Here is a 14,585-nt window from a genome sequence, read left to right on the forward strand (position 1 = left end):
AAACCACTGTTCTATGGTAACGACAATCTTTTGTGAACCCCTTAGATATAGTCTGCAGACGGCCAGGGATCCACGAACCAGAGAAAACCACTGTTATAAAGAGTCATTTTGAAGTTGTTAACCTACTTGATTCATCCTTCCAAGAAGTTTCACAGTCTTCAGGGCGCGACCAGCTCTCATTCCTGTTGTGCTAGCTTGTAAGTGACTCTTTCAGTAAATATCAAGTTGAACAGCTACCTCTGGCTATAAAAGAGTTTTATAAAGAGTTATAGCTAGCTAACTCTGGCTATAAAAGAGTTTTATAAAGAGTTGTAGCCAGCTACCTCTGGCTATAGAAGAGTTTTCTCATCGCGTTCTGTGCACTTTTTAAAAGAACCATGTTTGCGTTCCAGACTGATAACTGTGCCTTCCCTCTTGCGGCATCTGCCAAGCTGGAAAGTGAAAGTAATGCAGTACTGGATCTAGAGAGATGCAATCATTTCAAAACCCCAGTCATGTGGGAGAAGTTAGAGTCTTTTCTTAAAGAAACAACCACAGTCCTGCTGCGGAGCTGGAAGTGCCCGTACCAGCAGACTCAAGCATTCAGGAGATCTGAATCCAGTGATGATTTTGAAGAGACTCTTCTTGCCTTGTGGATTTAGAAAATTGACTAGCAGAAAAAAACCCGAAACTTTGTTAACAGGGAGTTAAGGTCATGCGTGGCACGTGACATCTTTTGGGGAGGCTGGGTGTGCCTGGACTGGGGCCCAGCCCCCACTTGGCCTTCTCCCTCCAAAGCCCCACCCATGCTCCACCGAGACCCCCACCGCCTGCCTGCTGGCTACTCACCGCTTGCATCCGCCTCTTCGTCCCCTCCCCAGTGGGGGCACAGAACTCCTCTGGGGCCCGGGCGGGAGATGACAGCTCCTCCTGCCCGGGGTCCACGGGGCGGGATCCAGTTCCTTCAGCTGTGGTGGGCACAGAAAGTGCCCCTCTTAAAGCAGCCACATTTTTATTCCTGTGCACATCCCTGCTACCCGGTCTGGTGGAGGTGGATTAACTACTCTGATGGGCGGGATTCTCGCATCAGCGTAGGTAGTGTCTATACCAAAGTGCTACAGCAGGGCACCTGCAGTGCTACAGCTGCTCCTCTGTAGCATTTACATGTAGACAAGCCCAGAGGCTGGTTATTGTGTTAACAACAGAAGAAATGAACTGCAACAAGTTAACACAAACAACCCCGAGTCAGGGGTGGCAGGTTTGTAGAAATTTTGGTGGTGCCCAGAACCCGCCCCCCGCAAACTCCACCCCCCACCTGCCTAAAGCTCTGGGAGGGAGTTTGGGTGGGGGGAGGAGGTCTGGGGTGCAGGCTCTGGGCTGGGGCTGGGGATTAGGGTGCAGGAGGGATGCAGGCTCTGGGAGGGAGTTTGGGTGCAGAAGGGGTGAGAGGTTGGGCTCTGGGAGGGAGTTTGGGTGGGGAAGGAGGTCTGGGGTGCAGGCTTTGGGATGGAGTTTCGGTGCAGGGTGCAGGCTCTGGGCTGGGCTGGGGCAGGGGGTGGGGATGCAGGAGCGGGTGAGGAGTGCAGGCTCTGGGAGGGAGTTTTGGGGATGAGTGAGGGCTGGGGGGGGGGGCTGGGGGGGGGGGGAGGGGGGGGGATGAGTTTGGGGTGCACACAGGCTGCCCTGGGGCAGGGGCCAGACAAGGACTCCCCCAGCCCTCTACCCACTGACAGCAGTGAGCTCTGGGGGAGGGGCCCCTCTCTCCCCCCTGCAGCACACTCACCCCCACCACTGTCACTGCACGTGCTCCTAGGGCCCCTCTCAGGTCCAGGAAGCCCCCTCACCTCCCCTGTGGTGGGTGCCGGGGGGTGCTGACATCACATGTGCCTCCTCCCCTGCTGCTGCCCCTCACTGTAGCCTCACTGGGGGTGAAGGATGGGGCTGCCCCTTGCCCAGTGCGGGGCAGGAGTGGTGACTGTGGGCGGGGGGGCCCCCTGTGCTGGTGAAGGGTCCCGCCGGAAAAGGGAAGGGTCCGAGGCGGAAGGGCAGGGGCAGGGCAGCCTGCCCTGCCGCTCGTGGATGGGGAGGCACTAGGCTCCTGCGGCAGCAGTTGATGCCAGGAGCTGGCAGAGCAGAATCAGTGTAGAGCTACAGGCTCCAGGGCCCGGGGGAGGTGCACGGGGGCAGCAAGTGGGAGCCAGGGGACACTGGGAGGAGGCGCATGAGGGCAGCAGGCAGGCTCAGGGGAGAGACCCGGCCCCAAACATTGGTGGAGCCGGGCCCCCAGGCCCTGAATATTGCTGGAGACCGGGCACCACAGGCCCATGTAACTCGCCGCCCCTGCCCAGAGTATGAAAATGATTGTTCCAAACTATTGAGCAGATAATTATGTAAAAACCTGGATAGAAAATCAGGACTGATTCACAACTGACCTGTTAGTTTAACACGGTGGGCTACTGGGAATGGCTAGTATTCCCCATGATTAAGTCTCCTAGTTTTAGGGCCATGGTTTGCACTTTATTACATGGATCTGCAAATGTTCTTCTCAGGGAGACACCGATCTTTATATTTGCACCAGCATGTTATCTATGGTCATTACATTTTCGGTGATGATCCCACATTGAAAAATACAGTAACTCCTCACTTAACGTTGTAGTTATGTTCCTGAAAAATGCTACTTTAAGCGAAACGATGTTAAGCGAATCCAATTTCCCCATAAGAATTCATGTAAGGGGGGCGGGGTTAGGGTCCAGGGAAATGTTTTTTGCCAGACAAAAGGCTATATTTTATATATATACACACACATATACACAGTATAAGTTTTAAATAAACAATTTAATACTGTACACAGCAGTGATGATTGTGAAGCTTGGTTGAGGTGGTGGAGTCAGAGGTTGGGGTATTTCCCAGGGAATGCCTTACTGCTAAATGATGAACTAGCACTCGGCTGAGCCCTCAAGCGTTAACACATTGTTGCTAATGTAGCCTCACACTCTACAAGGCAGCACGAATGGAGGGAGGGGAGACAGCATGGCAGAGAGAGACAGAGACACACACTGTGTGTGTCAGAGAGACCCGTGCATTGCCCCTTTAAGTACGCTGACCGCACTCTAAGTACATTGCCCTTTTAAGTAGATCAGCAAGTTAAGACAGCAGCTGCTGCCAGCAAGCTCCCTCCCCCCTGAGCCCTGTAGTGTCCCCCCCGCTCTATAGAGATGGGGTGAGTGGGGGGCAGGAGCAGAGGGACACCCTGACATTAGCCCCTCTCTTCCCTCCATCCCCTGCACAGCAAGCAGGAGGCTCCCGGGAGCAGCTCCAAGGCAGAGGGCAGGAGCAGCACATGGCAGTGGGGGGAGGGACAGCTGAACTGCCGGCAATTGATAGCCTGCTGGGCGGCTGCCGCACAGGGAACATAGGGGAGATGATGGGGGGGGGGGGCTGTCGGCCCACCCTGGTTCCAAGCCCCCACCACTAGCTCCAATGGGCTGCTCTTCCTGCAAGCAGTGGACAAAGCAGGTGGCTGCCAAACAATGTTATAAGGGAGCATTGCGCAACTTTAAATGAGCATGTTCTCTAATTGATCAGCAACATAACAACGAAACATTAACCGGGACTACGTTAAGTGAGGAGTTACTGTAGATGTGGTACATCACAGGGGTGGTGCTGGGAAAGGATTCTGATAGAATAACGTGAAAAATAGGAACAAATATTTATTGCAAAATCAGGGATCTTCCTACCAGATACTGAGCAACAGGGAAAAGTAAATTACACAAAGAAACGTAATAAGTATTTTAAAAAAAACAAATCCCAAACAACCAATTCCCCACCTGGAAAAGCTTGTGATGTGATGGATGCTGGGAATAGTTTATTCTGTGTGTCTCAATGGGATTTCCCAGTCACTCGCTTCATATTTATTTCATGTTGCTTTTACTGCTGTTATTGGCTCATTGTTCTACTTGAATAAATAGAGGACAGAAGGGCAGATCTTTAGCATCTCGCCAACGTTTCGTGTGTGCTTTCCCTTTATATCGCACCATTGCACGGCAGAGAAAAGATAGGCATCTGACCTATCTCAGCACCACAGTTTTGCGCTCTCTCTGCCAGGGGCTAACAGCAGGGCACCCAGTGATTAGGCAGTTTGCACAGAGCGTTTATTTAAGGACAAAAGCCTTACCGAGAAAAAAGATCAATAAAACAATAACAAGTGGAAAGGCAGACTTCTGCTTCCCAGAGGTCCCCCATCAGTCCTATGGAGACCCTGGCAGGTTCTAGTCCTTCCACTCCTTCACAGGGTTTGACCTATTGATTAATGTCAGTTTGTTGGCTCAAAATGAGAGAGTCTGTTTAAACTCACCCTTTAGACCCCCAAATTTGTCCCCAAGCTCCTGAAGCAGGTAAAATCAGCCGGTGCCCCTGCCCCAGGGGGCAAATCCTTAAAGGCTGGGAATCTGTGTAACCAACCATAGGACTTTGCATTGATCTTCCCAGATTCCCCAGAAAATCCACCCAGTGAGCCGGGAACATACAATTACCTGTAATACACATATTGATACATAGGTCTGTCAATATACGATGGGCCCATGTTGTCCGGCCCATCTGAATACAGTAGTCTCTGAAGTTTTCATACTTTCAAGCTCTGGCTCAAGCTCACAGATCACATTTATCAGGTGGAAACAATCGCTCCCAAAGAGGCTGTGTGTGTTTGCAATATCTGTCACAACGGTAATACAGGCTGAATCGAGACACCCACTCAGGATTTTCTTTCCTTAATTTCTGCCATTAAAAAGTGTCACATTCTGTACTTCAGGATGGTCCAGTTTGCAGACAGAGAGCTAGCAGGGGGTCTGAAGGAACATGGGACTCTGACAGGAGCATAGAGACTAGAAAATAGCAAGCTAAACGGGACTTTGCAACAACATTGTACTCCTTGTGGAGCCGTAGAGACCAGGATTGAGAGCCTAGGATTTTCTGTGAGGAAACATGGGAGTCCTCCTGAGGCATGGAGACTAATAAGGTAGCTCAGAGCAGCTCTCCAGGAAAGACGTTGTCTTCCAGGCTCATAGAGCTTAGGGAAATGGAAGCTAGAAGTGGCTTAGCAAGAACACTGTAATCCTCCAGGCTCATAGAGCCTAATGAAATGGAAGCTAGAAGAAGTTCAGCAAGAACATTGTAATCCTCCAGGGTCATAGAGTGTAGGGCAATGGAAGCTAGAAGAGGTTCAGCAAGAACCTCTAGGATCATAGAGACTATGACACCACAGGCCAGAGAATCCAGTTTCTTGGGATCACAGCCATGCATCACCCTCTGGGGGACAGTTTTATGTGGGACAAAAATACACAAAAGTAAGGGAAAACTCTCTCCCCATTGAAAGAGACCGGCGGGAAAGCAAAGAGCAGCTCCTCGTTGCTGAGGTCATAAAATGACACTCGCCCCAGTTCATAGTCCAGATAGACGCCGATCTCATTGTTGTTATTTTTGAGGGGCACATAGGTGTTGGAAGGGCTGGTGAGCGCCACGCAGAGGTGATCATATTTCTGCAAACCCAAGACTCCCGTGTTGGGTCGAAAGACAATATGTCCCTTCCTCCTCACAGACTCTCTGGCCACACCCACAGTCCAGAACATCCCATCCACCTCCACCTCCCAGTAGTGTCTCCCCGAGGTGAATCCCTCATAGCCCAACACACAGGGATCAGTGTCAAATCTCTCCGGACGGTCAGGCATCTTCTGACTTGGTTTTCCCCATCTGGCACCTTTCAGGTCCTCAGAGAGGATGAGTTCAGGACCTGCCGTGTCTGGATCCAAAGTCACGTTCACTGCATGACAGAGAGAGAATCTTAGCATTAGAGGCTGAACTCAGCACTTGGGGGAAGGTTGGACAGAATATTCAAGAGGTTAGATATTAGTACAAAATAATCATCTACAACTGGATGCCCACAATGTCCCCCACAACGACTTCTTTTTGTAGGTGAAAGGTAAGTCTGAAAGTCCACACCAAACCCTTGGTTGTTAAAGGCCTACCAGGGATGCTGGAGCTATCAACGACCAGTGTGAAAAAAACTAGGACATTCGGAGGTGAGGATACGAGCAAGGTACAAGGACATTTTATGTTTGTGTTTTAAAAGCAAGAAACATTGAAAAGATAGGACATTATAAGTGATGGTCATTCAAATAACCTTCACTCTGCCCCTCTAGGTACCCACTCTTCCATCTTTCCCTTCTTCTATCCAGGGAAGCTGGAACAATTTGTACAGTGGGGGTGCTGAGAGCCATTGAACCAAACAGTAAACCCTGGATATGACGGAAATCACTTCAAGACAGCACCCCTAGTTCCAGCACCTATGCTTCCATCCTTCCTAGTTCTGTAAAATGTGTCCTTTTAGAATCAAGGATACAAATTCTTAGCCTATAGCCATAGACAGGGTAGAACTGAACACTGCACTGAGAGTGGAGTTAAGAAAATGGGAACAATAAACCATCATTTTAAAAGCTCCTTTCATGCATACACAATTCTGAATGGCAACACACACAATAAATATGCTGCCTCACTGCACCCACCAGTTTTGTACACGTGTGATCTAGACGTAGGAGGTGAGTTTACATAGACACACTAGCTCCATGCACGAGGACCCCTGTGCAACTCTTGGGGCACAGGATCTTTGTAAATAAGGTGGGATAATTGACGCTCATGTACTGTGACGGATCAGAAATGGACAAAGCAGCTCGTCTCCTGTGCACTCCACATGGTCCTGAAGAAGGATTAATGTGACCCAACCATTTTAGATTTTAGCATCTCCATCCTTAGAGGTTTTTAAGAACAGGTCAGAGAATGCCTGTCAAGAATGGTCTAACTATTCTCAATCCTGCTTCAGCGAGGGCGGGTGGTGGACTAGATGACCTCTTAATGTCCTTTCCAGCCCCACATTTTTATGAGTCTATAAGCAATTCTTTGTGGTAACTGATGAGTAGAGCTGGACAGGAAATGAAAATTTTACCCTGTAAAGTTTTTGTTGTAGGGCGGGGAGTTTATATCTATACATAAAACTGACAGTTGCCAAAAACTGAAAACATTTTGGGCTTCGATTTTCCAATAATAAAATAAAACAAAACCAATGAAAGCGTGTGTGTGTGTAAATGTCCATTTAGTTGAAAAGACATTTTCTCACCTTCCCTCCATCCCGCAAAAAACAAAATCACGGATAATTGTCAACCAACTAAAGTTCTGGAAAGAAGCATAAACTTACAAGACACCCAAATATTTCCTAGTGTGGATGGATAAAGTTATTGCAGAGTCTTTCATACAAGGGGGCAGAGTTAAGGTTGTCATCAGTGACCTTACCTGAGAAATTCCTTGCTTTCACATGCTGGGTATTTTTGCAATGTAATTCTTAAAATGTCCTGCCTGAATGTCTGCAGTGTTGTTGTAGCAGTGTCAGTCCCAGGATATTAGAGAGACAAGGTGGGTGAGGGAATATCTTTTACCTGAAGAAGAGCTCTGTGTAAGCTTAAAAGCGTGTATCTCCCACCAACAGAAGTTGGTCCAATAAAAGATATCACCTCCCCCACCTTGTCTCTGCCTTAATGTATTTATTTAAACAATATTGTATCTTTGTGTTTCTTGGACCCTTCATCCTGAATTTCCTAGTTTCTAATGAGTGCTGTTTTTTTAAATCCCAATGTTCCTGCAAAGTGCTGATTTGTCTGTTGGGGGGGGGGAGCTGATTGGCAGGGGCCCACCGGTGGGTGCTGACCACCCACTATTTTATTTCCACGGGGCTTGGGTGCTCCAGCCCCAGAGCCCCCACGGAGTTGGCGCCTATGGGCCCGACACCCCATTGGGAAGCTCAGCAGAAGTTCCAGTGGCTGGGGAAAGTGCATCGCACGCTGACGAAATTTCGGAGCGGTGGTTTGTGTGTCTTACCTTTGAATTGCTTCAGAGTTTGGGGGTTGAGGGAGAACTCCGGCGTCCTCTGCCTCGGTTCAGGAGAAAGAGCCATTGCAGCCCGCACCTTCCCCTCCTCACGGCTAGAGGAGGAAAAACACCAACCACACATTCATTAATCGTCACCTGATTGCTCAGTTCAAGTGGCAGCAAAACATCAAGGGGCCCATTTGTGCCTGGATCTGGCACGGGGTCTGCAAGTGCTCTGGAGGTTGGGGGAGTGATGGGGAAAGACCCACGATGGGGGGCAGTGTGGAGCACTGGAAAGAGCACCAGACTGGGAACCGGGACACCAGGCTTCAGCTCCCTGTGTTCTGCAACACACATGCTGGGTGACTAAAGGCAAGTGACTTCCACTCCCACCTTCTGCCTGGCTTGTCTAGACTGTACATTCTCCAGGGCAGGGACTGTCTCTTTGTGCGTATGTAGTGGGGTCCTGATCTCAGCTGGGGGTATACGTACCATGGTAATATAAATACTAGGGAGTCTTTTCACCACCATTCCCACACAGGGACTAGGCAAAATGTCCATCCCTGGTCCCTTCTGACAGCTGCTTATTCCCTGTCTTATAGCTTTTCAGCCCTTTGGGTGAATATTTTAAAACTTTTCTCTGCAACCATGAGAGTTGCCTTAAATTGCCTTAAAAAAAGAAGCCGCTGAGGTTTTAGTGTAATCACATGACTCCAGGAAATGGGGCTTTAAGAAAACAAACACAGAAAAAATCACCACCCAGACGTGTAACATTGGAGATGTGTCTTTCAGCCAATGCCCAAGCCCCTTACCTGCATTGTGAAGTATGAGGGGGAAGTGAGAAGGAGCCACGTACCCGTTCAATATGTCTCTGGCATCCTATAAGTCAGAGGGAGAGGAAAGGGAGTTCAACTCCACATGCCACACTCCTCCTGCTCCAGAAGCAGCTCATTTTTTGATCACAGTTACCAATAGCTGGTCAATTCAGATCTATGTCTTTAATCTCTCAGTTCCAATCGTTAACTCTCTGAACTCCAGCAATTAGGGTTTGGGGCTTGGAGAACCTTTTCTCCACTGCTAAAATAGAAACTCCCTATTTATGAACCGTAGGAAGTCAAATTACCCAGGGAACAGAAACGAAACCATGTGATTTTGGCATCCAATCACAAGGCACCAGCAGCAAATAACGAACATTGTATATGCATAGTAGTAGCCTGCGTATGAGCAATCCATACCCCACCTGCAAACTAAAGGCCCAGGTGCATGCTCAAACCTGAGTTTCGGAGTCACTTACAAATTTGTGCCTGCAACTAGAGGTGCAGGAATTGACAAGCTGGGCTGAGACCTTGGTCAAAATGTGTTTCACAGAGATAAATGCACTGGGACCACGCCCTCCCCCAGGAAGCTGGCCCCGGTCACTTGGAACTGCCCTGAGATCTGGTGTGATACATGGATCCAGGCAGAGACACCAGTGCCTGCTGATAGTGTGGGGGGGGGGCGGGGGAGGGCACAGCGAGGGCACCCGGCTTCAGCAGTGTTACTGAGCATGCTCAGTCCATGTGAGCATGATCAGTACAATCCAAGCAGCAAATCTGGGATGGGGCATGTGACCCCACATTCCCCCACCCTCTATGCCTCTGGATCCAGAGGCTAAAATGAATTCACACAAACCTTTCGTCAAAGACCTAGCAGACAACTAATCTAGCAGGCAAAGATAAAACAAGATCCAATAACTGGAAGTTAAAGCTGGACAAATTCAGATTGGAAACAAGGTGTTAGTTTTTAAACATGAGGGTAATTAGCCATTGGAACAATTTACAAAGGGGGGCGGTGGATTCTCCGCCACTGGCAATTTTAAAATCAAGACCAGATTTTTTTTTTCTGAAAACTATGCTCTAGCTCAAACAGGAATTATTTCAGGGAAGTTCTATGGTCTCTATACCAGAGGTCAGACTTGATGATCACAAGTATCAGGGGGTAGCCGTGTTAGTCTGTATCCACAAAAACAACAAGAAGTCCAGTAGCACCTTAAAGACTAACAGATTTATTTGGGCATAAGCTTTCGTGGGTAAAAATAGGAGTTACATTTCTAGATGTTGAATCATTCAACCTGTTCTACATTAATGATGGCTCAAAAATAGCAGAGATGTTGGGTTCCTTCCCCAACAAAGAAACAGAAGAAGTTGGAGCAGTTAACACGGAAGTAAAAATACCTCTGGATAAAGAACAGACAAAAGGCTATATGGGAAATATGAGGATATAAAAAACAACCAAGGCAGATAGCAGGAGTCCAAAAAGCATAGTTTCTATTGTAGTCAAGAGGAGACTGGCTATTGACTGCAAAAGAGAGAAGGATCAGTTTGAAGGGAATTGAACAACAAACTTACTGCATAATGCAGAGTGTTTCTAAATTCTGGACTGCTAGGGAGATATCGGGAGCTGGTTTTCTTTTTATCAGTGAAAGAGTGATCCTAACAATTACCATCCCATCATTCTAGCTCTGATAAGATAAACAATGCAGCAGATATTCAGAGATGTGTTTTAAAATGTCTTGCAGCAGATCCCCCATTTAGTTACTTGATTTGCTACTGGTGGTTTTTATTATAATATGTTTCACGCACTAGCCATTTCCTACCTCGCACTGCTCCGCGGCTGTCTCAGTGGAAGCTGTAACATGGTTTCTTGGTGTGCCGTGCAGAACACATAAGTGAGTTTTTGGCCCCTCTTCAGACAACAAAGCAAATTCCTCCTGGTGTTTCTCACACACCCGCTCTGCTTCTGGATCTTTGGCCAACTGCAGAATGAATGGTCTGCCTGCTCAGTTCTACAACACTCCCCTGGGTTTCTCTGCACAGAGGAGAGATGTTTCTAGGTGATTCTTCCAAGCACTGGCTAATGCAGGCGCAGCAAATGTTCTCTCTCCAACCGTGAACACTGGACCTTATAAGCAAGTCACAAGGCTAGTGCAAGCGGCCTCCTATTGGGGAGTTTGGGCTGGATTCTCAGAAGCCACCGCTCCTACTGTGTAAAAGAGAGAAGATCAGCTGCAATCTCCTCATCACAGACATGGCCTGAGTCTTACCCAGCAACCGGCTGTTTCTTTCCCTGGAAGTGTTTTGTGCGTGTTGTTTTGGTGTTTGCTTCTGGGTTTTCTTTAGGTTGCAACGTGTAATTTTGTCAGCGGGCCAGAGCCTGGGAGGCTCAGCAGAGAAACGAATGAAAAGTGGATCTGAAGAGCCAAATCTTCCTTTCTGTAACTCAGTGGTTCTCAAGTAGGGGTACGCGTATCTCTGGAGGGACACAGAGGTCTTCAAGGGGGCACATCAACTCATCTAGATATTTGCCTAGTTTTACAACAGGCTGCATAAAAAGCACTAGCAAAGTCAGTACAAACTAAAATTTCAGACAGACAATGACTTTATACTGTTCTACAGACTATACACGGAAATGGAAGTACAATATTTATATTCCAATTGTTTTATTTTATAATTATATGGTAAAAATGAGAAAGGCAGCAATTGTTTGGTACTAGCGGCTGTGACATTTTTTGTATTTTTATGTCTGATTTTGTAAGCAAGTCGTTTTTAAGTGAGGTGAAACTTGGGGTACACAAGACAAATCAGACGCCAGTCATCTGGAAAGGTTGAGAGCTGCTGCTGTAACTTCTCTGAAATTAATGAAGATCCACTAGGGACAGAGGCAATGCATGGAGGGGGAAATGGGGAGGTCACATGCCCCCCCTCCAGATTTGCTGCTTGGCTTGTACTGAGCATGCTCAGTAACACCGCTGAAGCCAGCTGCCCTCACTCTGTCCCTCCCCCACCCCCCCCACTATTGGCAGGCACGGGTTGTCTCTGATTTATTAATCTTATCCAAGGGTATGTCTATACTGCAGCTGGAGGTTTCATTTCCAGCTCGCGCAGACATACCCCTGCTAGCTCTGATCAAGCTCGCAGGCTAAAAATAGCAATGGTAGCCCAGGTGGCAGGATAGGGAGCCGGCCACGGCACTTACCCAGGGTTTCAGGTGGGGTTGTACTTGAGACGGAGAGCCCATCCTGCTGCCCACACGTCTGTTTTTAGTACGCTAGCTCAGTCAGCGCCAGCGTGGGTACTCCTCTATGCAGAGACAACCCCAGGGGATAGAGTGAGGGCAGCCGGCTTCAGCCGTGTTACTGAGTAGGCTCAGTCTGTGTGAACATGCTCAATACAAGGCAAGCAAATCGGGGGCGGGCTCCTGACCCTGCATGCCCCCCAACGCATCGCCTCTGCCTGTATGAGCTGGAAATTACACCTCCAACTCCAGTGTAGACACATCCTAGAATGGCACAGACATTTGTCAGTGATTCCCTCCCCCACACACACATACACACACCCGCCTCCCAAAGAAAACAAAATATATTTCTGATGAAATAGAAAAATTCTGATTCCATTGATTTTTGTGGGAAGGGGGGCCTGAGGGGGGAGAGATGTTGTTTAAAAATTGAAAACCCCCAAAGTTTTTATTTTTTTGACCATTGAAAATGAAGGCCTGCTCTGTGTGGGTTTTGTACTGACCTGTCTACGTTGCTTAGGGGTGCGATTTGTTTTACTGGGCTTGCTACAGCAAGACAACCCCTAGCGTGGATGTTGTTGTACCAGCAGAAAGGTGCCTTATATGAGGGCTAGTCTTCCTGTACAGCGCTACCGATGCAGCTGCTCGGCTGTAGCGCTTTAGTGACGACGCTCCCGTCGGCGTAGTTAATCCATCTCCGCGAGAGGCGGCAGGTATGTCGACCAGAGACGCCCTCCCAACGACATAGCGCTGTCTACATGGGGGGGGAGGGGGTTGGTATAAATACGTCGCTCAGGGGCGTGGATTTTTCACACCCTTGATTGACATAAAAAGAACAGGAGCACTTGTGGCACCTTAGAGACTAACAAATTTATTTCAGCATAAGCTTTCGTGGGCTACAGCCCACTTCTTCAGATGCATAGAGTGGAACACACAGACAGAAGATATTTATACATACAGAGAACATGAAAAGATGGAAGTACGGATACCAATTGTAAGAGGCCAATCAATTGAGATGAGCTATCAGTGGCAGCAGAAGAAAAAACTTTGAAGTGATAATCGAGATGACCCATAGAAGGTGTGAGGAGAACTTAACATGGGGGGAAAAAAATTCAATTAGTGTAATGACCCAACCATTCCTAGTCTCTGTTTAGACCTAAGCTAATTGTGTCTAATTTGCATATTAATTCGAGTTCAGCAGTCTCTCTTTGGAGTCTGTTTGACGTAGTTATTCTGATATAGTTCTGTAGTATAGACCTAGCCTTCGTATAGGTTATTCCTCTTCCAGTATGGGAATATGTTGTGCTGGTATAATGTGAATGCTAACTTTCTCTGGTGTAGACTAACCTGTAGATGACTCCCTGCTACCCTCTGCTCCCAGGGACCAATAAAAAACCTCTTCCTCCACTGGAAAATAGAGAGAGGTTCTTTTAAAAATTCCCCTTCACTGCTGTTCTCTGTGGTGTGGGCGCTGTTAGCTAAAGGGATTTTTCCTTGAGGAGAAGAATATTTTTCAAAATTACACCTCTACCTCGATATAACGCTACCCAATATAACACGAATTCGGATATAACGCAGTAAAGCAGTGCTCCGGGGGGGGGGGGGGCTGCGCACTCCAATGGATCAAAGCAAGTTCGATATAACGCAGTTTCACCTATAACGCGGTAAGATTTTTTGGCTCCCGAGGACAGCGTTATATCAAGGTAGATGTGTATTGTTATTGATTATTTTTATATTGGTTAAAGTGCTGCTTGGATTTCTAGCCCTGCGGTTGATTCATGTACCTGGGTCTTTCCACAACCTGTAGCGGGAATGTGATCTTATAGTGGAATGTCTTTTTCACTTTCCTGTTCCTAGGAACGGGCTGAGCTTTTAACAAATCGGTGTTTCCCTCCCTGTTACCATCCAAGGGCTGTAGAGATACACTTATCCGGGGGCTGTAAAATAATGGGTCAAATCCTGCTCTTGTTTACACCTGTGTAAATCCAGAGTGACTCCTGATTCCAGTGGAGTTACTCCAGTGTTTTGTCAATGTAAATGAGATCAGAAGGTGGCCCAAATCTTCCCCTCTGCCAGGAAAGGTGGGGGGAATTGGCAATGGCTGGGGAGTCCAGAGGGAGATTGGGCCATTGTTCAATGAAATATTATTTAAATTCCCACTCCGTCGCACCCTCACCTCAGCCCGCTGGGACTTTCCCCTCTCCCCAGCTCTGGTCAGACTGGAATTGTCAGAGTGTCTTAGGGGAGTTGGGCGCCTGCCTCCCATGGCTTAGCCTCCTTAAAGGCCTTGGAAAATTCCAGTCTTAATCATCCCATCCTCCCCATTCCTGCTAGCACCAATCCTTGCCGTGTTCCCCATTGGTGTTCGAGTCACAGTCCCCTCTGGTGAACCGTATTTATGTTCCCTCCCGACAAATGCTTAATAATATAGATAGGGGGCAGGGAAGCACAATAGAAAATAAGGGTATTTAAAAATATGGATTTTATCCTTACTTAGGTAAATGTGAATCCTAAAATAAACACAAGTTGGCTTTGAACGCTGAACATTTGCATGAGCAGCAAGGACAACAGAGAAAGCCGCCGGTTGATCTCACTTAACCAGGGAACGTGGGACAATCCTTTGGCAATTTCCACCTTCTAAA

At 47.9% G+C, this 14,585-nt stretch overlaps 1 protein-coding gene and 1 pseudogene across 2 annotated transcripts; both read right to left on the bottom strand.

Annotated features, from left to right (window-relative positions):
- Positions 1 to 14,585, bottom strand: part of LOC112124284 — a 408,472-nt pseudogene that overhangs the window by 84,197 nt on the left and 309,690 nt on the right.
- Positions 4,518 to 10,786, bottom strand: LOC112105238 (butyrophilin subfamily 1 member A1-like). 2 transcript variants are annotated; one of them, XM_024197945.1, is made up of 4 exons: positions 10,526 to 10,786; positions 8,703 to 8,769; positions 7,900 to 8,003; positions 4,518 to 5,794 (listed from the first exon to the last, which is right to left on the bottom strand). In XM_024197945.1, exons 3-4 carry the CDS (start codon positions 7,973 to 7,975, stop codon positions 5,277 to 5,279), a joined length of 594 nt encoding a protein of 197 aa, XP_024053713.1. In that variant the 5' UTR covers positions 7,976 to 8,003; positions 8,703 to 8,769; positions 10,526 to 10,786; the 3' UTR covers positions 4,518 to 5,276. The 2 variants fall into 2 exon arrangements, with proteins under 2 accessions (XP_024053713.1, XP_024053712.1); XM_024197944.1 differs by lacking the exon at positions 8,703 to 8,769.

This window comes from Terrapene carolina, unplaced genomic scaffold (assembly GCF_002925995.2).
Source record: "Terrapene carolina triunguis isolate 2854851 unplaced genomic scaffold, T_m_triunguis-2.0 Scaffold990, whole genome shotgun sequence".
In the NCBI taxonomy this organism is placed as follows: domain Eukaryota; kingdom Metazoa; phylum Chordata; order Testudines; family Emydidae; genus Terrapene; species Terrapene triunguis.

Excerpts from the sequence above, each read along its gene's own strand:
- LOC112105238 (XM_024197944.1), bottom strand. The coding sequence starts at position 10,566 with ATGTTACAGCTTCCACTGAGACAGCCGCGGAGCAGTGCGAG. Across the intron at positions 8,004-10,525 it reads CAGCCGCGGAGCAGTGCGAG|CCGTGAGGAGGGGAAGGTGC; the intron begins GTAGGAAATGGC and ends TTCCTCCTCTAG. Across the intron at positions 5,795-7,899 it reads AACTCTGAAGCAATTCAAAG|TGAACGTGACTTTGGATCCA; the intron begins GTAAGACACACA and ends TCTGTCATGCAG.